General features: G+C 42.2%; 1 protein-coding gene across 12 annotated transcripts in view; it reads left to right on the forward strand.

Moving 5' to 3' along the window:
- numb (NUMB endocytic adaptor protein) overlaps positions 1-24940 on the forward strand; it is a 255961-nt gene that overhangs the window by 94608 nt on the left and 136413 nt on the right. For all 12 annotated transcript variants that reach the window (XM_078562884.1, XM_078562881.1, XM_078562880.1 and 9 more), the window contains one exon: positions 16700-16842. In XM_078562884.1, the coding sequence (XP_078419010.1) occupies positions 16717-16842 (126 nt within the window). In that variant the 5' untranslated portion in view covers positions 16700-16716. The remainder of the gene's footprint in view (positions 1-16699; positions 16843-24940) is intronic.

The raw sequence follows: 24940 nt of genomic DNA on the forward strand, positions 1-24940 counted from the left end.
GAGAGAAGAAGCTGAGGCACATTTGAAAAGAAGAACATGAAGGCTGGATCCAGGAACAGTGATAAAGAGAATAAGGTTAGTACTGCTGTTTGATTTTGTTTGAAGGAACTGATTGACCAGAACTGATCATACAGGGCACAGGGCTCTTACTAAGGACTTGAATAAAGGTAAAGGTTATTCTGCCGGATCCACACCATCAGGACTGTTGTGAGCAGAGTTGAGGATGTTCTGCAGAAGTGCGCCATTTTGGTGAAGACTATGCCTGTGCAACTTGGGTTCATTGAGATCTGTTGTCAGAGGAGAATGGGTGGCTAAATCTTTGAAGGAAAGGAGCTAGAATTCTATCTGAGGAAGTTCAGAGCTGTGAAGACTTCAACTAAAAATGGTGCCATATGTGCTGAGTGGACTGCCTAGTAAATCGGTGAGATCTATCTTTGTATTAAATATTTATTTAATATGTAATTCGCAGTTTATATTGACTGCAATTTGCCCACTAATTCATGTTTAATTTGTTCATTTTGGTTTGTTAAAACAGAAGTTGTAAAAGTTATAAAATTGAAATTAGACCCATTGGTTTTCTTGTTGGGGTTGTTTGGTAAATTTGATTCTTTTGGTTTGTTGGTCTCCACAAGGATCATAACAAATTCATGAAATCCTCTGGAGGCCCAACTTTTGAAATACATCTTGGCCTTGAGTAGAAATGATGGTTTATTAGATTCCAGTCATCAGTCTTCATCCAAGTGCCAGTAATAAACCTGTTCACTATGTTGGTGATGAATTCTGATTGTAAAACAGAGGATAGATTACTTTGTAGATAAATCCTTTAAATGTTAAAAGTTGCCTGTGTGTGTAGCACTCAGTTGTTTCTGTTGTCTTTATTTTGATGTTCCAAAGATGTTCAAAAATATACTTTCTGCAATGGTTAAAATAATGCTTGGCTAAAAGAGCCAAGAAAAAGAGAACAGCATTGCAATTATCATTTTTGTCCGATATGTAGTGGGAAATGGTATCCAAATTTGGGATGTGATGATCTTCAGTCTGAGGAGCAAACTCAATGAATGAATTTGTGGTCTTTGAGGTTGATTGTTGTAACAAACGTTGACCTTAACCATTTTTTGTATTCAAATATACTATAAATTTGTTCTTTGAACACTTCTAAAGAGCACCAAAATGCTTTTTGAATATGTATCAGTGATGTTCGCAGAGCTTGTTAATGTCCCTGATGAGAACATTTTTGGCCTACTACAGACCAAATAGGACTTAATTTTTTTTGTCTATATATATATATATATATATATTCCATTTTTAAGCCTTTGTACTGTTGTCCCACCTGAGTTAAAAAGATGAAGTTAACTCTTGAAAACAATGAATCATTACTTGGCTTCCGACTTGTGTATAGAGTGGAAGCTCTCGGCGGGCATATCATTTTGATCACTTCTGATTTGTGTTCTGTGTAAAAGGAGTGTTAAAGATGGCTGGAAGAGCAGCTGAAAATGTAGTGATTCTCAAGGGCATACTTTTGTCATTGTTGTTCAGTGTTCAATCTTGTACCCATTCTGTCATGGATCTTTATAGATCTGTTGTATAGTTTGCAGAGAAAACTCTTGAAACCAGTGGCTTTGATGAGGATGGGGAAAAGCATTTTCCTTTTGGTAGGTACCCAGTATTCCTCTGTACCCAACTTAGCTAACAGTCTTGCTAATATTTGTTGGGTCAATTGAGTGGCCTATTAATAGATGTGACAATCCTTTTATTGTGGAACTCAGCAGCCATTACCCTTCACATAACTTCTAGTTTTTTCGATATAGGGCAGAGGAATGGTGTCCCAAATATCCACATTGCAGAGGATATCATTATTTAGTTGGACAGATTTTGCATTTCAAGAGTGGTAAAACGTCTATGAAAATGAGAAAAAAAAGCATTATATAATTGCACATTCAGTTGCTCAGGAAATCTCTTGTTTCAAAGTCAATGAATTACTTTTGAAGTGCATCACAATAGTTAAGTAAGTAAACATAGCAGCCAATTTGCAAATACTAAGTCCGACAAGCAAGATAGCCTCAGTGACCATTCAGCAATTGGCATTTATAGCTTTAGCTCTGTGAGTTAGTCAGTTCAGTCCAGCTTTTTGTCAGTCTACCGTTCTGTTGAAGGGTCATTGGACTCGAAACGTCAACTCTTCTCCACCGATGCTGCCAGACCTGCTGAGTTTTTCCAGGTAATTCTGTTTTTGTTTTTGTTACCTTCAACACTAGTTCTCTGACGCTGGCGCTTGCTGTCAGAATGTTGACAGAAATGTTTTCATTTAATAGAAATAAAGTATAAGTTCCTTGCAGTCTTTTACAGGAGAAATATGGAGACTAATTTGTTGCTTTCCCCACCTTCCACCTCCCCCCTCAACACATGCACGTGCACACACACACACGCTCCCTGCAACTAATACACCATTTTCTCTTCCACTGAAGACATCTTGCCAGAGTTTAGTTCCACAGACAGGATTTAGTACTCTGCTTACATGACCATGGGGGAGGTGAGAGCATACGATATTGAAACAGATGTGGTTCTACAACAAAGCTCAGTCCTGTTTTCTGCTGACACTTTTAATATGCATTTGTCAGCATAGGGTAGCTGGAAGTGTGATTGACCATTAGTGACCATCTTTTCTTCCTTCTCTGCATTGGCTTAGTTCTTAGTGTGCTGCATCATGGTGTTTGGTCATGATGCCATGAATATTAATGAAGTTACTTGAAGCAGCGAAGAAAAATTTTGCTGTATGTTACATGGCAGCAGACATGGTGACTTGCACTTGCCTTTCTCCCATTTGACAAATGTGTTTTTTCTTTCAAAACACACCCAGGCTTATTCAGATATCCTTCATTTAACTTGTTAATTTTTATTGCTTTATGATAGTACTGGCCCAATATGTATGATGTTTTTGAATAACTTTCAGATCCTGTGATAAAATACAAAGAACATAAAGCAGCTTTAGTATGCTCTGCTTTGCCTGAATAGCAATATTTCCTGCTTTGATAAGCTTGCTATTTTAATGGTTATCTATATGCATAATATTTTTAGAATAAGACTAGGTTGAGCACCAATGAAAAAATGAGAGCTGTTAGGCCCATCCAATGTGGGTGGACACCAAAAATAACTCTGTCGCCATTACAGTGCTTCCTCCCACAACAAAAATCAACAGTGAAGCACCTAATCTATTTCAGGTTGCAAGCTATTAAGCGAGAAGGGAGGTACAGGTCTCAGATATCTGCTACTGAGTTCTGAAATTTTAAAATAGAACTACTTGAAATGTCAGTTTGATGTGAACAGTGACTGGAATTATAAACTGTTCCATATGCCACCTGCTGAGTTACAGTCAGTTCCAATTTTTAAGCTTTCACTCCAGTGTCATGAGATGTACTAGTTTTCATCAAGTTCTGAATGTTGGTATCTCATTCAGGGTTAATTGATGTCTTTATTGTAACAGAATTTTTTGTGTTGTTCAGTATATATATATGTGGTTGTCATGGAATTCCAGGTTGTAGCTGTGGTTTCCATGCACTATTCTGAATTTTTAACAAAAATATATTGCGGAAAAATAAAATGCTGCAGCTGCTGGAAATTTAAAATGAAGAGGAAAATATGGTTGATATTCAGGTATTATGACCATCAGAATGGAATATTAAGCTTATAATGAATGACAGAACCGGGGAAAATGGGACCCAGAGGAAAATAGAATGGTCTGTCATGAGATGGAGTACAGGAGCTGATTAAAAGGCAAGAAGTGATAATGGTATACCAACTGTGTCCAATTCAACAGCAACAACTGGCCATTCAGTAAGACATCACCCATTGTAGTGTTCAGAAAATCTGCTAATCTTTTCGAAGGGAGGCTTTTGAGAATCAAGTCACAAACAACCAAAAAGTCAGTTAGGCATTAGTAGCCTTCAAGAGTAGAACCTTCACACTGGTCAGGAAGAGTTTGTGCTCTTACGTTAAGTAAAGGGCCCACTGAAGCAGCTGTTGTACATGTCTTGTGTTTTTTATTTATTCATGGGATGCAGGCATTGCTAGCTAGGCCAGTGTTTATTGCTCATCCCTAAATGCCCTTCGGAAGGTGACGGTGAGCTGCCTTCTTGAAACACTGTAGTCCATGTGGTGTAGGTGTACACGTAGTGCTGTTAGGGAGGAAGTTCCAAGGTTTTGATCTAGCAACAGTAAAGGAATTGCGATATATTTCCAAGTCATGATGGTGAGTGGCTTGGAGGGAAACTTCCACGTGGTGGTGTTCCCATGTGTCTGCTGCCCTTGTATTTCTTGATGGTAGTGGTCATGAGCTTGGAAGGTGCTGTCTAGAGAACTTGGTAAATCCCTGCAGTGCATCTTGCAGATGGTACACACTGCTGCCACTGTGCATCGGTAGTGGCAGGAGTGAATGTTTGTGGATGGGATACCAATCAAGCAGGCTGCTTTATCCTAGATGGTGTGTTGTTGAGTGTTGTTGGAGCTGCACTAATCTAGGCAAGTGGAAGGTATTCCATCACACTCCTGACTTGTGCCTTGTAGATGGTGGACAGGCTTTGGGGAGTCAGGAGGTCAGTCACTTGCCAAAGGACTCCTAGCCTCTAACTTTCTCTTGTAGCCACAGTATTTATATGACTAGTCCAGTTCAGTTTCTGGCCAATGGTTACCCCAGGATGTTGATAGTGGGGGATTCAGCGATGGTAATGCCATTGAATGTCAAGGGGCAATAGTTAGATTCTCTCTTGTTGGAGATGGTCATTGCTCGGCACTTGTGCGGTGCGAATATTACTTGTCCGCCCAAGTCTTGATATTGTTCATGTCTTGCTGCCTTTGGACATGGACTGCTCCTGTACCTTAGGAGTCACGAATGGTGCTGAACATGGTGCAATCATCAGTGAACCTCCCCACTTGCGACCTAATGATGGAAGGAAGGTCATTGATGAAGCAGCTGAAGATGGTTGGGCCTCGGCCTCTACCCTGAGGGACTCTTGCAGTGATGCCCTGGAACTGAGATGATTGACCTTCAATGACTGCAACCATCTTCTTTTGTGCTAGGTATGATTCCAACCAGTGGAGAGTTTTCCCCCGATACCCATTGACTCTAGTTTTCTAGGGCTCCCGAATGCCACACTCGGCCAGATGATGCCTTGATGTCAAGAGCAGTCACTCTCACCTCACGTCTGGAGTTTGGCTCTTTTGTCCATGTTTGAGGCAAGGCTTTAATGAGGCCAGGAGCTGAGTGACCCTGGCGGAACCCAAACTGAGCATCGGTGAACAGGATATTGCTAAGCAAGTGCTGCTTGATAGCACTATTGATGACCCTTTCCATTAGTTTACTGACGATGGAGCATAACCTGATAGGGCAGTAATTCACCAGGTTACATTTGTCCTGTTTTTTGTGTACAGAACATACCTGGAATATTTTCCACATTGCCAGGTAGATGCCAGTGTTGTAGCTGTAATGGAACAGTTTGGCTAGGGGCGCGGCAAGTTCTGGAGCATTGCTGGAATATTGTCAGGGCCCATAGCCTTTGCAGTATACAGTGCTTACAGCTGTTTCTTCATATCACGTGGAGTGAATCCAGTTGGCTGAAGACTGGCATCTGTGATGCTGGGGACTTCTGGAGGCGGCTGAGATGGATCATCCACTCGACCCTTCTGGCTGAAAGTTCTTGCAAATGCTTCAACCTTATCTTTTGCTGATGTGCTGGGCTCCCCCATCTCCTGCTGCGGATGATGCTATGCCTCATGATTGCCTCGTCTTAAGTTGTTAGATCTGTTCAAAATTTGTCTCACTTAGCATGGTGGTCCTGCAACACAAAATGATGGAGGGCATCCTCAATATGAAGATGGGACTTCATCTCCACCGTTCAGCGGTCACTCTTATTGATACTGTCAAGGACAGATGCTTCTGTGGCAGGCAGGATGGTGAGGATGAGATCAAGAATGTTTTTCCTTGTTGGTTCCTTCACCATCTGCTGCAGACCCAGTCTAGCAGCCATGCCCTCCAGGACTTGGCCAGTAGTGGTGAGCTACAGTTTGTGATGGATACCCTCCATGCTTCAAGTGGTGTTCAACATGGAGGAGCACTGATTCATCAGCTGAGGGGGATGGTCTGTGGTAATCAGAAGGAGGTTTCCTTGCCCATGTTTGAAACTTCATGGCGCCCGGAGCCAATGCTGAGGACTCCCAGGGAAACTTCCTCCCAACTATATATCACCTCTGCTGCAGGGATGGTGTTGGTAGTGTCTTGGAAGGTATGATTCTGTGAGTATGACTATGTCAGGCTTGAGACTGCTCTCCCAATTTTGGCACAAGCTCCCAGATGTTAGTAAGGAGGGCTTTGCAGGGTCAACCGAAATGAGTTTGACTTTGATTCTGGTGCCGAGATCGATGCCAGGTGGTCTGCCCAGTTTCATTCCTCATTGACTGACTGATTTTTAGCGGTTTGATACAACTGAGTGGCTTGCTAGGCCATTTCAGAGGGCATTTAAGATTCAACCACGTTCCTGTGGGTCTGGAATCGCATGTGGGCCAGAGCAGGTATAGATGGCAGATTAGGGAAGGAAATCTGACATTAGTGAACCAGATAGGTTTTTATGACAATGGTTTTATGGTCATCATTAGACTTTTATGTGCCTTGCTGGGAATTGAACCTGGGTCCCCAGAGCATTACCCTGAGTCTCTGGCTTACTAGTCCAGTAACAATACCATTAAGCCACTGCCTCCCCCTAAGTGTGGAAGCATGAATATAACTTTTAACTACCAAGTGACTCTTTGCATTTTTAGAGTTATGTATAGTTTGTTGACTTTGGAAAAAAGCAGCCTAAGAAGTCAAGGCACAAAAGCATTGAATGCTATATAGCACAGAAGGAGGTCATTCGGCCATTATGTCTATTTTGGCTCTGCAGAAGAGTTATCCAATTAGTTCCGTATCCTTCCACTTTCCCCATAGCCATGCAATTCCCCTTCAAGTATTTATCCAATTCCTTTATTTTTTTTAAGTTACTGTTGAAGCTGTTGCACTACCCTTTCAGGCAGTGCATTCCTGATCATAACTCTGTAATTTTTTTTCACATATCGTCTCTGGTTCTTTGGTTAATTATCTTAAACCTGTGACATCTCATTATCAACATTTCTGCTGTTGGAAATAGTTTCTTCTGAATTGCTCTATCAAAACTGTTAATGATTTTGAACATTTCTATCAAATTTCCTTTTAACCTTCTGTGTTCCAAGGCGAACGACATCAGCTTTTCAAGTTTCTCCATGTAACTATTTATTATCCTGGTCACCCTGGTATGCCTTTCATTTCTACTGCCTTACAGGATGCAAACTTGGATGTTTATGACGTAAAACTGGATAGGCCATGCATTGCCAGATCTGGTTGGACCACAGAAATCAGTATTAGATCCTGCTTTCCTCTGCCACAGCTGCTCACTATTCCAGGATCATCCTGGAATGCAAACATCATCACCCCTCCTTCCCCTAACTTCTCTGGTGCACTACAGACTGGCATCTGAAAGCACCCTCGCTCTCCCATCTCCTCTGGCCTCACCCCCAACAGGTGCAAGGAGCTCACCGACTTCTTTATCACTAAGACTGAGAACATGCGTTTAGCTGTGTCTGCTGCTTCCCCCACTATCTGCAGCCCTCTGGGCTAAATTTTTAAAATTCCTGTCTGATCTACCGTGATATCTTTTTTTTCAAGTTTCTCTCCAAGTTCGTCTTGTTCATGAGATGCACATCCCATTCCCTGGGCCCCGTTGTCATCAAAGTGCTGACTACCCAGCTTCACTTTGTGGCCCCATGTTATTTGCTGTTACAGTTCTTCCCTCCTCTCCAAGCTTGCTGTCATCACCACCCTCCCCTAAAAGAACCCACCTTTGAGGACAGTTATGCCCAAGTATTTTGTTACCATCCCTGTGGAAGCCAACAAACCAAAAAAACCAAATTTACGGAACGACTCCCATGATAGAATTTTTAAAAACTTTAACAATCAAATCAAAATCAGCATGAATTGACAGGCAAATTAGGGTCAATATAAACTATAAATTGCACATTAAATAGCAGATGCAAAAAAGTTAGATCTACAGATTTACTGGGCAGTCTACTCATATGTGGCACTAATTTCAGTCACTAAGTCCTTCAAAGCTCTGAACTTGCCCAAATAGAAATCCAGCTCCTTTTCTTCGAGGATTTAGCCACTGATCCTCATCCAATAGCAGCTGCCAACCAACCTTATTTGCATGGACATGATCTTCACCAAAATGCTACTTTTCTGCACAACATCTTCAGCTCTGCTCACAACAGTCTTGATGGCATGGATCCAGCAGAATCACCTTTAACCAAACCCTCAGTAACAGCCCTGTGCAGTTCCTTCAAAAAATAATTGAAGCAGTGGCAGTAACCTTATTTTTCTATCTCCTTGCTCCCAGATCCAGCCATAATGTTCACCTTTTTCCAACTGTGCTACAACCCCCTTCTCCTGCTCAAAACTGTCATTAGGGGTTCTCGCCTTGCACACGGGTCACGTGATTGTGGGTTTCCGTCCCCTTTTCTGGATTTGATAAAACTTCACACGCAAAGCTTTTTTCTTTAAACTTGTATTCAGAGTTTGGATGTTTATCTGGATGATATTCCTGAGCTCACTCTCCAGGGTTCCGAAGCTGGTCCTGAAGACATCTTGGAGCCCTGTGCTGGCTACAGGTGCCATCATGACAGAGAGAGGCAGAAGCTCGGGCACCGACCTCACTCCAACAACCATGCTCGATGAGTCTGCACAGAATGGTGCCAGCTCCAGCTTGCTGCACACCATTACAATATTCTTCTGCAGAAAGCAGGACAAGTCCAACCTGGCAAATTAACAAACCCCTCAGTCTACTTTCAATCGTCAGCAAAGTGATTGAACGTGTCATCGATAGTGCTATTAAGCTCAGCGATAACCTGCTCATCGATACATAGTTTGGGTTCCAGCAAGGCTACTTGGCCCCTAACCTCATTACAAACTTGGTTCAAACATGGACAAAAGAACTGATCCCGAGGTGAGGTGAGATTGACTGCCCTTTACATCAAGGCAGCATTTGACTAAGTGTGGCATCAAATAGCCCTAGCAAAACTGAGGTGATGGTAATCGGTGGGGGAGAACACTCCATTGATTGGATTCAACCCCAACACAAAGAGGATAATTGCAGTTGTTGGAGGCCATTCATCTCAGCCCCTGGACATCGCCACAGGTGTTTCTCAGGGTAGTGTCTGAGGCTAAACCATCTTCAGCTGCTTTATCAATGGTGTTCCCCCTATCATAAGGTTAGAAGTGTGGATGTCCAATCATCAGCGAACAGTGTTCAGTATCATTCAAAACTCCTCAGATACTGAAGCAGTCCATGTCCGTGTGCAGCAAGATCTGGACAGACTTCAGGCTTGAGCTGATAAATGGCAAGTAACACCATACAAGTGTCAGGCAACGAGAAGGACATTTCCGACAAGAGCAAATCTAACCATCTCCTCTTGACATTCAATGACATTACCATTGCTGAATCTGGTTCGAGAAGGTGGGTCACCACCACCACCTTGAGGGCAATTAAGGATGAGCAACAAATGCTGGCCTTGTCAGCCATGCTCACTACCCATGAAAGAATAAACAAGAAGACCCCTCTATCCATGCAAACTATCATCCCATCTCCAACCTCCCTTTCCTGTGAAAGTGATTGAGTCCAGTTTCATTCCTTTTTGGCTGAATGGATGATGCATCTTGGCCTCCTCCTGAGGTCCCCAGTGTCTCAGATGACAGCCTTCAGCCAATTTGATTCACTCCACTTCATATCAAGAAAAGGCTGAGGCCACTGGATGTTGCAAAGTCTATGGGCCCTGACAACATTACAGCAATAGTACTGAAGGCTTATGCCTCCAGAACTAGCTGTGCCCCTAGCCAAGCTGTGCCAGTACAGCTACAACACTGGCAGCTAGCTGGCAATATGGAGAATGCCCAGCTGTGTCTTTCCCACAAAAAGCAGGACAAATCCAAACCAAAAATTACAACACCGTTAGCCTACTCTTGTTCATCAGTAAAGTGATGGAAGGGGTCATTGACAGTGCTGTTAAGTGGCAGTTACTCAGCAATAACCTGCTCACTGATGCTCAGTTTAGGTTCTGCCAGGGCCACTCGGTTTCTGACCTCATTACGGTCTTGGCCCAAACGTGGGAAAAAGAGCTGAACTGAAGAAGTGAAGTGAGACTGACTGTCCTTGACATCAAGGCATCATTTGACTGAGTGTGACATCAAGGAGCCCAAGCAAAACTGAAGTCAGTGGGAACTGGGGGAGAAAGCTCTCCAACTAGCACAAAGGAAAATGGTTGTGGTTGATGGAAGTCAATCATTTCAGTCCTAGGACATCGCTGTAGGAGTTCCTCACGGTAGTGTCATCGGCCCAACCGTCTTCAGCTGCTTCATCAATGACCTTCCCTCCATCATAAATTCAGAAGTAAGGATGTTTGCTGACAATTGCACAATGTTCACCATTTGCGGCTTCAGGTACTGAAGCAGTACATGTCCACATACAGCAAGAAATGGACAACATTCAGGCTTGGGCTGGTAAATGGCAAGTATATTCACGCTGCATGGGTGCCAGGCGATGACCATCTCCAACAAAAGCAGATTTAACCACCTCTTCCTGGCATTCAATGGCATTTCTATCACTGAATCCCTCACTATAACCCTAGGTTACCTTTGACCAGAAACTGAACTGAACTAGCCATGTCAATACGGTGGCTACAAGAGCAGGTCAGAGGGATTCCTGTGGAGAATAACTCACCTCCTGACTCCTCAAAGCCAGTCCACCATCTACAAGACACCAGTCAGGAGTGTGATGGAATACTGCCCACTTGGTTGGATGAATACCAACAACACTCGAAGTTCAACACCACCCAGGACAAAGCCCACCTGATTGGCACCAATCCGCCACTTAAAACATTCACTCCCTGCACCACTGACACACAGTGGCAACAGTATATGCCATTTACAAGATGCACTGCAGCAACTCACCAAGGCTCCACTGACAGCACCATCCAAAGTTGTGGTCTCTATCACCTAGAATGCAACAGATGGATGGCAACACCACCATCGTCTGCACGTTCCCATCCAAGCCACACACTGTCCTGACTCGGAGCCATATTGCCATTCCTATACTGTCACATGATCAAAATCGTGGCACTCCCTTCCCAGCAGCACTCTTGGTGTACATACACCACATGGAATGCAGTGGTTTAGAAGGTGGCTCATCACCACCTTCCCAAGGGCAATTAGGGACAGGTAATAAATGCTGGCCTGGCCACCGATGCTCACTTGCCGTGATAGAATAAAGAAATAAAATTCTAACCATTCTTTGGGTAATGAAATTTCTATGTTGGATTTATTAGTGACCATCTTGTATTGATCATTTCTAATTTTGGTCTTACCGAGCAAACCCTTTCATCATTTTATAGACCACTGTTGAGTCAGCCCTCAGCCTTCCCTTTCGTGGATAATCGAGTCTTTTCAACCTGTCACGATAGGTATATCTCCTAGTTCTAATATAATGCTTGTGAACCCTTTTTTCACTTTTTCCAGTACCTCCAATACTTTTTTTTATAATATGAGGATGAGGACTGCGGTCAGTACTGTATGTGTAGTCTTACCAAGGTTCAGAACAAGTCTTTTTTAAATTCTTTCTTGGTGTCACTAGCTAGGCCAGCATTTGTTGCCCATCCCTAATTGCCCTTGGTTGAACCGCTGCAGTCCTTGTGGTGTAGTTCTGTTAGTGCTGTTCGAAAGGGAGTTCTAGGATTTTAACCTAGTGACAGTGAAGGAACGGTGATAGTTCCAAGTCAGGATGGTGTATGGCCTGGAGGGGATGTTTTAACATAATTCCTCTGCTTTTCAACTCCATCCATCTAGAAATGACACCTTTTTCTTTGTTTGCTTTTTTATGGCTTTATTAACCTGCATTGTTACTTTTTACTGATTTATCTATCTGTACCCCGTATCCCGTTGTTCCTCTATCTCTTTTAGACTCTTAGAAGAACATCAGAGTGTTAGAAATATGAGTCGGAATAAACCATACAACCCCTTGAGTCTGCTCTTCCATTCAATAAAATCATTGCTGAACTTATATAGAAACTTCACTCCCATCCTTTCCTGGAGTACATGGTCTTCTTACTCTTATTACCAAAATGCACCGCCTCAGATATGGAAATTAATTTGCCAATTATATGCCCATTTTGCTGCAATATCCAGAACTGTGTTTATTACAACTATGATAGAAACTTGCATCACACTAAGCTTCAGTATTAAGTCATTTCAATCTCCCTTTTACATGGTCTCTTTTTCCTCCCCCAAAGTTCAATTGCACATCATGGATGTGATGTGATGTGTTGGCTGTTCCTTTTTTGTGTTAACATAGATTTATGATAGGTAGCAACAGCTGATGGCTGTTTCATGTGACCTAAAAGTACCTGCTGTGTTCCAAGCTCCGCTGTCCAGGTTTGAACCCCTGTTCACGTCATCCCTTAGCTCACTCCAGGTTTATAGCTTTACAGCTTCGCTGCACTTAAGCTCAGGAATTCTCTCAGCTGCAGGTTCATCACCCAGATTTGGGGAATGACATCAACACCCAGCCGCCTAAAGTCAAGGAAGAGCTTCATGAACAGTGTTGTTCCATTACAATCATTTAGCTCCAACAGTACAGTAGAAAAACAGAAAATATTCTCTGCACTGAGCAGTGAAAGAGGCTCAGTGAGTCAGCCTAGAACTGTAGCGTGGTAAATTTGTTGTCTCACAGCTTTGAGGAATTGACCCTAAATTTTGAATTGATCATTGATCTTTGTGCAGGTAGTTAGGTTGAATCCGTTTGTAGACGTTAGAACTACTACAGTGATTTGGCTTTTAAAATTTAAATTGACTAATTATAACGGCAATCACTTTTTGAGCTCTTATTGTTCTCAAAGGAGTGAGGTACTGGAGTTTGTAATCTGTTCTACATGTTGAGTATGGAGTACATATTACATGCCTGCACAATGCTCTCCATCCGAACTATAATAGAATCCCAATTTTGACGACAGGGTTTAAAAGATTTCACAAGCGAAATGAGTTCACAACAGTGCAGTGAGCTTTGATCTTAGTTGAAATGGTTAATATTCTGTTCTGTGAGAGAATATTTCAACATGGGAGTGCATACCTGTGTACTTCTAAAATGGTTCTGATTGAATGTGGAAAGGACTAATCATAATGGTATATGGAATAATTTTGTCTGTTAGTTATTCAGTTAAGTTGAATATATTTGCAATCGTCAGTTCTGGCTGGACTGCCAGCATAGTGTCAGTGAAGATAATTCTATCATGCATAGGTACAAATTAAGAGTTACATTATAATCTGTTTTGAAGCATGTAAAACTTTATTATTTGGAGAGCACAAGATGGCTTTCACTGCGGGATTGTCAGGGACCGAAAATGGTAGATTTCAATTAACAATCCATTTGTGTGAAAGTGTCTTGAAAGCTTTGGATGATTTTAAAATATATATTTTATTTCAAAATGGATATTGGCTAACAAACTTTTTTTTTTGAAGTGTTGTTTCTGTGTGTGCAGTGGAATTTATAAACCTCAGGAACCCTCCTCCTTGTCTAATACGTTATTTTCTTTTCCATTTTTGTCAATTAAAAAGCATTCACCTTTATCTCTGCTTTTAATTTGTGTTTGAAGCCCCTGTAGAATTACTGAACTTTAGGTATTCAGCAGTCATGTGGTTTTGAAGCTTCTTCTTATCGTGTCCACGGACAGTCTATACATGGCCCAGCCAGGACTGGACACATTTTTGCGCCTTGTTGTTGAATTCGGCAAGATCTGCAAAGTGCAGGGTTCCTCTAGCGATAGGCATTGCAGGAGATGTTGCATAGCCTGTGGCTCAGTTCCATGTTCACAAGTTGTCGGGCTGGTTGTATATACCCATTTGCTTAGTGACACCTTTGAACGAGCTACACCAGTCCTAAGTCTGTTAAGGCTCTTCCAGGTTGCCCAGTTGCAATTAGCTTCTGGGGGAAGGCTTTCATCCGGTAGAATTTCCATCACTGGGGGTTGTTCGAGACTGGCGAACTGGTCTTTCCACAAGGCGATGCAGGCCTCAGATGGGATTAGTTGTAATGGAACAACACTGTTCATAAAGCTCTTCCTTGGCTTTAGGCAGCTGGGTGTAGGTGTATGACCATGTAGAGGGTGCCTCTCATCTGATGTTTGACGGAGTCACTCTTTCTTGCTGGCTACCGTTCTTCTTAAATCAGTTTTGAGGCTGATTGTAAAGCAACATTCTGGATTAATTTTATTGCTGTAGAATTTTATACTGATGAACAGCATTTTATTTCTAAAATCTGCAGTAATCATTAATCCTCTTGATCATCAAGTGCACACAAAAATTAAACCAGGGTATTGTCATTGTTGATTTCTGTAAATTTATTTGCAAGGCTATAATTTAATCTTGATGCTCAGGCTGTTATAAACTATTCAAAAATTACCCTTTGCACCCCTTGCCCAAGCCACTTCCTTGCCCTGGTACTGCCTTACTGTGTAACGATAATGAGTTGTAGTCAGTTATCTCTGCTGCTGAGTTGTTGATTTCGGCTACACTGTTGTAGGAGGTTCTAAGCAGTAGGCACCCCTGCAACTTGGTGATCACAATGATAATTTCAGATATCTGCATTCAAACAGAAAATTGTATGAATGATGAGAGTATTTAATCAGCTTTTATATACTGAACCAGTGCTTAATATCTATAGTCGATACAAACCATATAAAACAGCTTAAAAACATTGCTAATTCTTTGCTTAGGTAATAAACTGTGAAACTAACTTTTCAATTGCACTGTCAATTTTCAATAAAATGAACAATAACACTGTGACATAGCTCTTGGTTGATTTGGAGCGTTCCTCATACCTAACATTGCAATGGCTGCAAGTTGGGAAAATGCCAGGTAGCACAACTAATTGTATCCGTTTCTGAGCAGTCAGGCAATACTTAATATGCATTCCTTGAAACGGATTTTGGAAAATTATTTTCCAAGCTGATGGGGTTTTTTTTTGAATGAAGATCAGGCAGCACAAGTAAAGTGTAGGGATTGCTTGGTGCCAGGTTTGAATTTTGGACTTGGAGTTAGCTGATAGTGTCAGGATTATTTCTGACTGCTGCAATTGTCAGAAAGAATCAGCCAGGGTTTGTGCACATGACAGCTTATCAAGTATTTCTTTGCCTGTGGGTATTGGGTGAGGATAGATCAAATTCAGCTGGAACGCCCTTCACACTGAATTGCCAAATTGCTGCCAACAGCCATGAAATTCTGAGTCACCACTTAAAAGAGATGGGAGAAAGGCGAAGGGAAAATAACGCTTGTTTGAGTTCACTTTTACTCTTGTGCTATATTTATAAGGGGTCAAGCTGCAGTTCAATATTTTCCAACAATCATTACGTCCTTTCATTATTGGTGGCCCTGATTTCAAGGGGAGGTGGGATAGAGTGGGCCAAGTGGCTTAGATGGTGAGTTGTGCTGAAAGCAGTGGCATCCCATGTTTGTAACCACTGATGGAAAACAGGATAGCAATAACATGCCCTAGGACCATGGAGAGAAAAGGGAGATTTTTTGGAATGGAGCGGTCGAGAGCGTGGCTGGTAATGAAATCCATTTTGAAGGGACAAGTAACTTTACTGAACAGAGGGTGCTGGTTATTATTTGTGACATAAACCTTTTTTAAATCAAATCTGCATCTCAAAGTTTTTCAATTAGTTTTGAGTGAAGGAGAGACTTGCACAATCATCTCAATGAACAAGGTACATTGCAGATATAAATAATCCATTTGGTCGCCATTTTTTTCCAGCCAATACTCAATCACTCTCCCTGTTGAGCTTATTTGAGGAAAATGCTGTAAATATGGCACAATGATTTGTGCCTTGGACAAGTATTTACATCTGTGTTGTATTTTGCCCCACACTACGAAGCTAGTATATTTCTCCACAGGAAGGAAGGGTAATTGGAGTCATTTTTGGCCCTACTATTCATGCATCTTTTAACAGGCTAGATGCAGAGCCGGTGATGCTGCAGTCGGCAAGAAAAATCACCCAGGGTTCACGCTCAGTTTTCCAAGGTCACTTGTTGAAGAACTGGCCTTCTGGTTGTTGGGAGGGGACTGAACAAACTCAGCTGGGTTCCTTGACAACTGAATTGCTTCCCAATGTTCAGTTTGGCAGCACTGGGAGCAGATTGACTGGATGCTGTGTAAGATGCCAGAAGGTAAAGCAAGAGAAGAGGGGAAAAATCCCTCTGTCTTGCTGGAGAAAAAACATTTGCAACAACTTGAACACTTGGCTGAGAATGTAGCGCTTATGACAACATTTGATGTCCATGTATGTGTGTCATATTGGCTTGGGTTATGCAATGAGAAATTGGTTAAATTGATTTCAAAGCTTAGGTGAGTAATTTGTTTTCCTTGGTAATTGGCACGGTCATAACGGTATGTGATTTGGATTCATTAATAAAAGAGTCTTGATTTTCTGTTTGTTATATTGAGCAGTTTGTGCTGGAGATTGATGACTGCTGTCAGGAATAATAAATAACTTAATATGTGCAGTAGGTAACAATTTAACATGCATTTTTTTCCTTTGTTAGGAAGTGAGTGGTCAAAAATGAACAAGCTACGACAGAGCTTTAGGCGTAAGAAAGACATCTATGTTCCAGAATCAAGCCGACCGCACCAGTGGCAGACTGATGAAGAAGCAGTCCGCAGTGGCAAATGTAGCTTCCAGGTCAAGGTGAAGACCCTCTACACCTTCCATTTATTTACGTCAATTACATGATTTATTTGTGGAAGGCTTTGTGGTTTGTTGATTGGAGTATAACAAAAAATACAGTGGAGTCAGCAGAAGCACATTTGAGAACTTGCATTTATCCCTCTTTTGATCCAACCAGAGGATTGCCAATAATGAGGAACTAAGTGCCCCTTCTGAAAGGGGTACCACAAATACACAATAACAAAAAAAGCTTTAAAGGAAGCATAGCTAATTAGATTAAAGTGACATTCCCAGGGGCGATGATGCACTCCAGCCTCCCCAGTGTCCACCAGTCACGGAAAATCTGAAGCATACTGGGAAACACAGTGTGCTCCCTCTCAGGGTTACTGTAATGCTTTCTCAGTTCCTCAGAATGTACTAAAACATTTTACACACGATGGATTGCTTTGCAATACAGCCGTGTGAGGCAGACAATTTGCGTACAAGGTCCATCAAACAATAATGGAATCAGCTTTTAGTGACTTTTGCAGGGAATTGTGGCCAGGTCACTGGGAGAAATCTGCTTCTTTCAAATACTGTTATACATATTTTCTGTCCATCCTAGCTGGCAAAAGGGCCTTGGTTTTCTGTCTCATCTGAAATAAAACCTCTACCAATGCGGAGCTGTCAGTGTTGCACTGCAGAGTAAGCTTGCATTATGTGCTGAAGGCTGCAGTGGAAATTGAATCCATCACGTGCTGATAGAAGTGAGAGGACTGCCAGTCGAGCCAAGTCAATACTAGATGCTTACACTCAATTGGCAAATCGTCAACCTGATCAGTTTTAAGTCATGATGTGTGTGTTCGTACCAGTTAACTTAATTTGTTCTGAAGAAGCGTCATAATGTACTTGAAACGTTAACTCTGTTTCTCTCTCGACAGATGCTGTCAGTCTAGCTGAGTTTTTCCAGCACTCTCTGTTTCTATAACTTAATTTATCTCCTGCTGGATTATATATGGCATTGGTGGTCTCCTTGTTAATCAGTTAACCATGGCAATTAATCTGTCATAGCCTTTGCTGTATAAAATATTGCATTTCAGTTTTAAACCAAAAAATTGTAAGTTGACTTTTTGAAATTGTAGTTGTACTATAGATTGTGGCATATAAGTCGACCCATTTTTTTCAGTGCCAAAAAGTATGTTTAGGCCTTTACTCAGTGTATAAGTCTACTCCACCCCCACCATTTTTCAGCTAATAAATGCATGTTTAGGGCTATATTCTCATTAGGAGTCAGCCTCAATTTTTAAGCTCAGAAATACAAGGTTAGGGTGATACTTGCCTTTAAATTGGCACATAGGATCAAGCAGGTGATGTGGGCCATGTTGCTAAGAAGATGCCTGGGAGTTCAAAACACGCTCACACAGAGCAGACTGCACATGACGACTGACGAACAGAAATAGGTCCTCCTGCAAAAAGAATGAAGTATGAAGCTGGTTTCAAGCTAAAAGTTGTAACATTTGCTAACTCATCAAATAACTGTGCTGCAGCGCTGTGAAAAACTGGTTTGAGAATGAAAGAAGGAATCCCCCTGAAGAAGATGCTCAAGACTAAATGCGCCATGAGAACAGGGACCAACCACTGGACTGATCTTGAGAAGCATGTATGAGAATAGGTCCTTGAAAACCTTCAGAATGGTTACATGGCCATCAGAAATGCAGTACGTACATAGGCACTTAAGTGGGCCAAATCAAACCGAATCCAGCTAAGATTTCAGAGCAACAGCTGGTTGGTGTAACTGCTTTGTGGAATGGAAATGTCGAGTATTGTGGCAGAAGACCAAGATTGCTCAGGGACGACCAGAAGATCTCGATGCCAAAATTATCAGTTTCCAGCAAATCATCATCAAACAAACTCGTGGCAAACACGAGTGCCCACAATGTCATATCGGCAATATGTATGAAATGCCCATGAATTTTGATATGCCCAGCAAGCAAATTATGGAGTGGAAAGGTTCAAAAACCACTCTTGTGAAAAACACTGAATGTGAGAAGACAGGATTCACGGCAGTACTAGCCTGTATAGCCAATGGACAAAATTAAAACCTATGATATTTTCAAACATAAAATCATACCGAAAATCAAGTTCTCTGAAGGAGTTTGTATGCATGTCCACGACAACATTTGGATGGATGAGGATGGAGTGAAGTTGTGGATCGATAATGTGTGGATTAGGGATCTCAGTGACCTGTGCAAAGAATGCAGCTCATGTTGTGAGATATGTTTAGTTCCCATATAATCAATGAGATCAAGAGGCGCCTGCAAAAAAAACCATTCAAATTGCAGTTATACCATTGTCTAACGTCTGAAGTCCATGAATGTGTGCCTCAACAAGCTATTCAAGGATCATGTTTGTGCTGCTTGGGATAGGTGGATGTTTGATGGAGAAAAAACCTTCACAAGGAGTAGAAGTGTGTGTGCTGTCCCACTTGATGTTTTGTGTGGTTTCATCATCAAATTGTGGTATGCCATTAATGGATAGGGGGAGTAGGCAGGAAAGTGGATTTGAAGCCCAAGATCAGCCATGATCAAATTGAATGGGGGAGCAGGCCATATGGTGGCTCCTGCTCCTTTTTCTTGTGCTCTTGTGCCACATGAACAAAATCCCCTCTGCTCGCAGGATGCTGTTTCTCTTCTCAAGGATGACAGTGCCATTCATTAACATTGAATTTGCAACAACTCCTTAACTGTAAATCCACAGTGGCAGTTGATATTCTCCAGGCTGTCCCCCAGTCCCCTGTGATATCACCCGTGGGTGAATCACCATTGATGGAAGAGCAGCAACAAAGCCTGTGGCCCTGATGGTATTCCAACTGAGGCCTTCAAAGCTGTTGGGCTTATACTCACATCAAGAGTCCATGCAATCAACCTATGGATTTGATAGGAAAAAGAACCCATGCCACCTGCAACCCCGCCCCCCACCAACACCACCACCAAACTTCAGGAAACCAACAATTGTGACTATTTTCAAGAAGGGAGATAAATCACGCCGTGGAAAATATTGAGGTATTTCCCTCTTTGTCCATAGCAGGGAAAATCCTAACATGGATTCTCCTGAATCGCTTACTCCTGTGACTGAAGAAATCCTCCCAGGGACACCAGTGTGGCTTTAGACCTTCCAGAGGAACCTTTGACATGATCTTTCTCGCCAGACAAACCCGAGAAAAATGTTGAGAACGACACCAGGAACTCTTCATTGCATTCATCGATCTGACTCAAGAATTTGACCAGAGAATTGCAGGGCTCTGTGGATTGTGCTCCAAAGATTTAGATGCCCAAGAAACTTAATTACAATCTTGCAACTGCTTCATGATGATCTCATTGCAACTTTAGTAGGAGATCTGAATCTGGACTGGTGTCGAGCAAAACTGTGCAATAGCCTCCATGCTATTTAAAATCTACTTGACAGTGGCTATTCACCTCATCAAAGTTCAACTGCCCCCGGGTGTCAGTATTAAATACCTTCTAGACGGGAAAACTCTTGAACCTCTTTTTCCTCAGTGCCAAAACTAAACTGACCACCGTAGACTTACATGATCTACACTTTGCAGATGACTACAGTGTCGTTGCCCACTCTGCTTCAGATTGCAAGCCACTCTCGATCTCTTCAATTCTACATTGAAGAGACTCGGCCTGTCTTTGAATGTTTCCAAAATAAAAGTCCTGTTTAGACCCATACCTGGTCAGCCAAACATTGCACCTCCCATATATGTTGAAGGAGAGACTCTGGAATATGTTGAGCATTTCCTATACACTGGCAGCAACCTCTCTCGAAAGGCCACCATTAATGAGGAGATCCAACACTGGATCAACAGCGTCAGTTCAGCCTTCTACAAACTACAGCAGCGAGTGTTTGACAACAAAGACTTCTGCAAGTCAGTAAAAGTTCTAGTGTGCAAAGCAGCTGTTGTCAGCACACTCCAATTAGCAATACACAAGAGTGCTTGAGAAATTCCACTAGCAATGCCTCCACCACATCCTCTGCATCAGAGGTGCCTGTGAAGAAATGACATTCAAATTGCAGTTATACCATAGTCTAATGTCTGGTGTCCTTTTTGAAAGCGAGAAATGCTGGTGTCCTTTTTGAAAGCAGTTCCACAAGCATTCAGGCTAACCTCCTGAAAAATCAACTACGATGGACTGGACACTGTCCAGAGGGCTGAAAAGCATCTCCCCTATCAAGTCCTGTTTTCTCAACCCTCAAATGGGAGAATGAAGAAAATGCTTCAAAGAAACCCTGAAGCTCTCCTTGAAGAGTGGCAACATTGACATAAATTACTGGGAGGAGCTTGCTCCCAATTGTTCAACATGGGTGAAAACTTACCCATCAAAATGCATTGTACTTTGAGTTACAATGTTTTAATGGTGTGGCAGAGGAGTAAAGAAAAGGAACCAAATCCTTATACCACCTCATGGGATGTCTCACCCCATGTGCCCAAACATCTGTGGGTTGAAAATCGGCCTGTTCAGTCACATGAGGACCCAGGGCAGAAACTTGTGACCCTGAATTGACATCATCCTTGAATCAAGGGACAGCCACTGATGAATTCAAGGGATGTTTTGAGGTGGATGCTGAAGATGATGAATTTGGCAGTTTTTAAAACGCTGTGATTGTGGTTCAAACTACCCTTGTAGAGTTATTTCATTAAATAAAATGGGACACATTTATGGAATTTGAATTACTGATATTGTTTTTTCTTGTTTCAAAGTGGTGACCACCTAAAACACCACTGGTAGTTCACATATAGATAGATCCTGTTTTCTGGAAGCTTTTTTTTAAGCTTCGCAGGTCAAGTTATATGCTGTGATCTATGGCAGTTAAATGGCTGTTTTGTATAGTAAAGGCATACTCCCCAATCTTCCTAAAATGAACATAGTTATCTGACTAAAAATATATGAAAATTGGTTCCTGTAAGCCATTACACTTAAGTGTGGATCTAAGCATGTTTTAAAGTTGCAGCTTTCCAGCCAGCACTCTTCTGTAGTAAATGTGTACTCAGACTGTTTCTGCTTCTTGATATGCTGAGATGTGCTATTTTAATGGACCAGATGGGTCTGTCACAAATGGCATTGAATATGATTAATTTCCCCAATTTTTATGCTTCAATTAAAAACTGAAAACGCTGGAAATAGTGGATTTATGTTCAGGTTGTTAATCTTTCATCCTTTCTAATGAAAGGTCATTGACCTAATGTTAACTGTTTTTCTCTCTACGAATGCTGCCTGATCTGCTGAGTATTTCTAGCATTTTGTTTCTATTTCAGATTTCCAGCAGCTGCAGTATTTGGCTTTTATTTTTACACTAGCTAAGTGACAAAATAAGCAAATGAGCTGTTGTGCTTGTGCAATTTGATAGGCATGTGAGTTTTATATCAAATATGAAAATGGAGGCTCTGTTTGACATTGCCAACAGCTTACAGAAGTTAGCTTTAAGCTATGGTATTGACACCAAAATTGCACTGTAGTCACATAGTGACCATGGCATTAAGTTAAATGGGTAATGCAAGCAACAACTTGTGACGAGAGCAATGGGCTCAATGATTTATTTCTTTGTTTTTGAATTTATTCATGGGATGTGGGCATTGCTGACTAGGCCAGCATTTATTGACTATCCCTAATTGCCCCTTGAAAAGGTAGTGGTGGGCTGCTGCCTTAAACTGCTGCAGTCCATGTGGTGTAAGTACACCTAGAGTGCTGTTAGGGAGGAAGTTCCAGAATTTTGACCCAGCGACAGTGATATATTTCCTGGTCAAGATGGTGAGTGTCTTGGAGGGGTACTTCCAGTGGTGGTGTTCCCATGTGTCTGCTGCCCTTCTACCTTCTAGAGGGTAGCGGTCATGAGTTTGGAAGGTGCTGTCTAAGGAGCTTTGGTGAGTTCTGGTAGATGGTACACTCTGCTGCCACTGTGTGTCAGTGGTGGAGGGAGTGAATGTTTGTGGATGGGGTGCCAGTCAAGTGGGCTGCTTTGTCCTCGAAAGTGTCAGGCTCCTTGATAAGCTTGTTTTTGGCGCTGCACTCATCCAGGCAGCTGCAAAGAGTTCCATCACACTCCTGACATGTGCCTTATAGATGGTGGACAGGTGATGGGGAGTCAGGAGGTGAGTTACTCACCACAGGATCCCTAGCCTCTGACCTGCTCTTGTAGCCAAAGTATTTAAATGGCTAGTCTAGTTCAGTTTCTGGTCAATGGTAACCTCCAGTGATAGTGGGGGATTCAGTGATGGTAATGCCATTGAATGTCAAAGAGAGATGGTTAGATTCTCTCTTGTTGGAGATGGTCATTGCCTGGCACTTGGGTGGCATGAATGCTTCTTGCCACTTGTCAGCCCAAGCTTGGATATTGTCCAGGTCGTGCTGCATTTGGACATGGACTGCTTCTGTATCTGAGGAGTCATGAATGGTGCTGAATATTGTGCAATCATCAGCAAACATCCCCACTTCTGACCTTATGATGGAAGGAAGGTCATTGATGAAGCAGCTGAAGATGGTCTGGCCTAGGTCACTACTCTGAGGAACTCTGGCAGTGATGTCCTGGAACAGCAATGATTGACCTCCAACAACGACAAGCTTTGTGCTAGGTATGACTCCAACCAGTGGAGAGTTTCCCCCTTGATTCCCATTGATTCCAGTTTTACTGGGGCTCCTCGATGCCACACTCAGTCAAATGTTGCCTTGATGTCAAGGGCAGTCACTCTCGTCTCACCTCTGGAGTTTAGTTAGAAACATAGAAACTAGGAGCAGGTGTAGGCCATTCGACCCTTTGAGCCTACTCCACAAATCAGTATGATCATGGCTGATCCTCTGTTTCAATGCCATATTCCTGCTTTCTCTCCATACCCCTTGATGCCCCTAATATCCAAAAAATTATCAATATCTTTCTTGAATATACTCATTGAACTGGTCCCACAGCCTTCTGTGGTAGAGAATTCCACAGGTTGACCACCCTCTGAGTGAAGAAATTTTTCCTCATCTCAGTTCTAAATGGCCTTCCCCATATCCTGAGACTGTGGCCCCAGGGGAAACATCCTCCCTGCATCCAGCCTGTCTAGCCCTGTTAGAATTGTATACGTTTCAATCTGAACTCCTCTCCTTCTAAACTCTAGAATACAGGCCCAGTCGAACCAATCTCTCCTCATATGACAGTCCTGCCATCCCTGGTATCAGCCTAGTGAACCTTTGCTACACTTCCTCTATGGCAAGTATATCCTTTCTTTGGTAGGGAGACCAAAACTGCACACAATACTCCAGCTTTGGTTTCACCAAGGCCTTGTTTAACTGCATACTTCTGAACTCAAATCGTCTTGCAATGAAGGCCAACATACCATTTACCTTTCTAATTGCTTGCTGCACTTGCCTGTTTACTTTCATTGGCTGGTGTACATGGACACCCAGACCCCTTTGTACATCCACATTTCCCAATATATCACCATTTAAGTAATACTCTGCCTTTCCGTTTTTCACACCGAAGCGTATAACTTCACATCTATCCACGTTATACTGCATCTGCCATGTGTTTGCCCACATACACAACTTGTCTAAATCACCCTGAGGTCTCCTTGCATCCTCCTCACAACCTCACCCAGTTTTTTATCATCAGCAAACTTGGAAATATTACATTTGGTTTCCTCGTCCAAGTCATTTATATATATCGTGAATAGCTGGGGCCCAAGCACTGATCCCTGCGGTACACTACTAGTCACCACCTGCCATCCGGAAAAGACCCATTTATTCCCACACTCTGTTTCCGGTCTGTCAACCAATTCTCAATCCATGCCAGTATATTACCTCCGATCCCAGGTGCTTTAATTTTGCCCACTAGCCTCTTTTATGTGGGACCTTATCAAAAGCCTACTTGAAATCCAAATACGCCACATCCACTGGTTCCCCCTTATCTATTCTACTAGTTACATCCTCAAAAAACTCCAGTAGATTAGTTAAGCATGATTTCACTTTCATAAACCCATGCTGACTTTGTCTAACCCCATTAATGCTTTCCAAGTGTTCTGTTACCACGTCTTTTATAATAGACGCTAGCATTTTCCCCACTACTGAGGTTAGGCTGACTGGTCTATAATTCTCTGTTT

Source organism: Cetorhinus maximus, chromosome 18, assembly GCF_964194155.1.
Source record: "Cetorhinus maximus chromosome 18, sCetMax3.hap1.1, whole genome shotgun sequence".
Classification (NCBI taxonomy): Eukaryota; Metazoa; Chordata; class Chondrichthyes; order Lamniformes; family Cetorhinidae; genus Cetorhinus; species Cetorhinus maximus.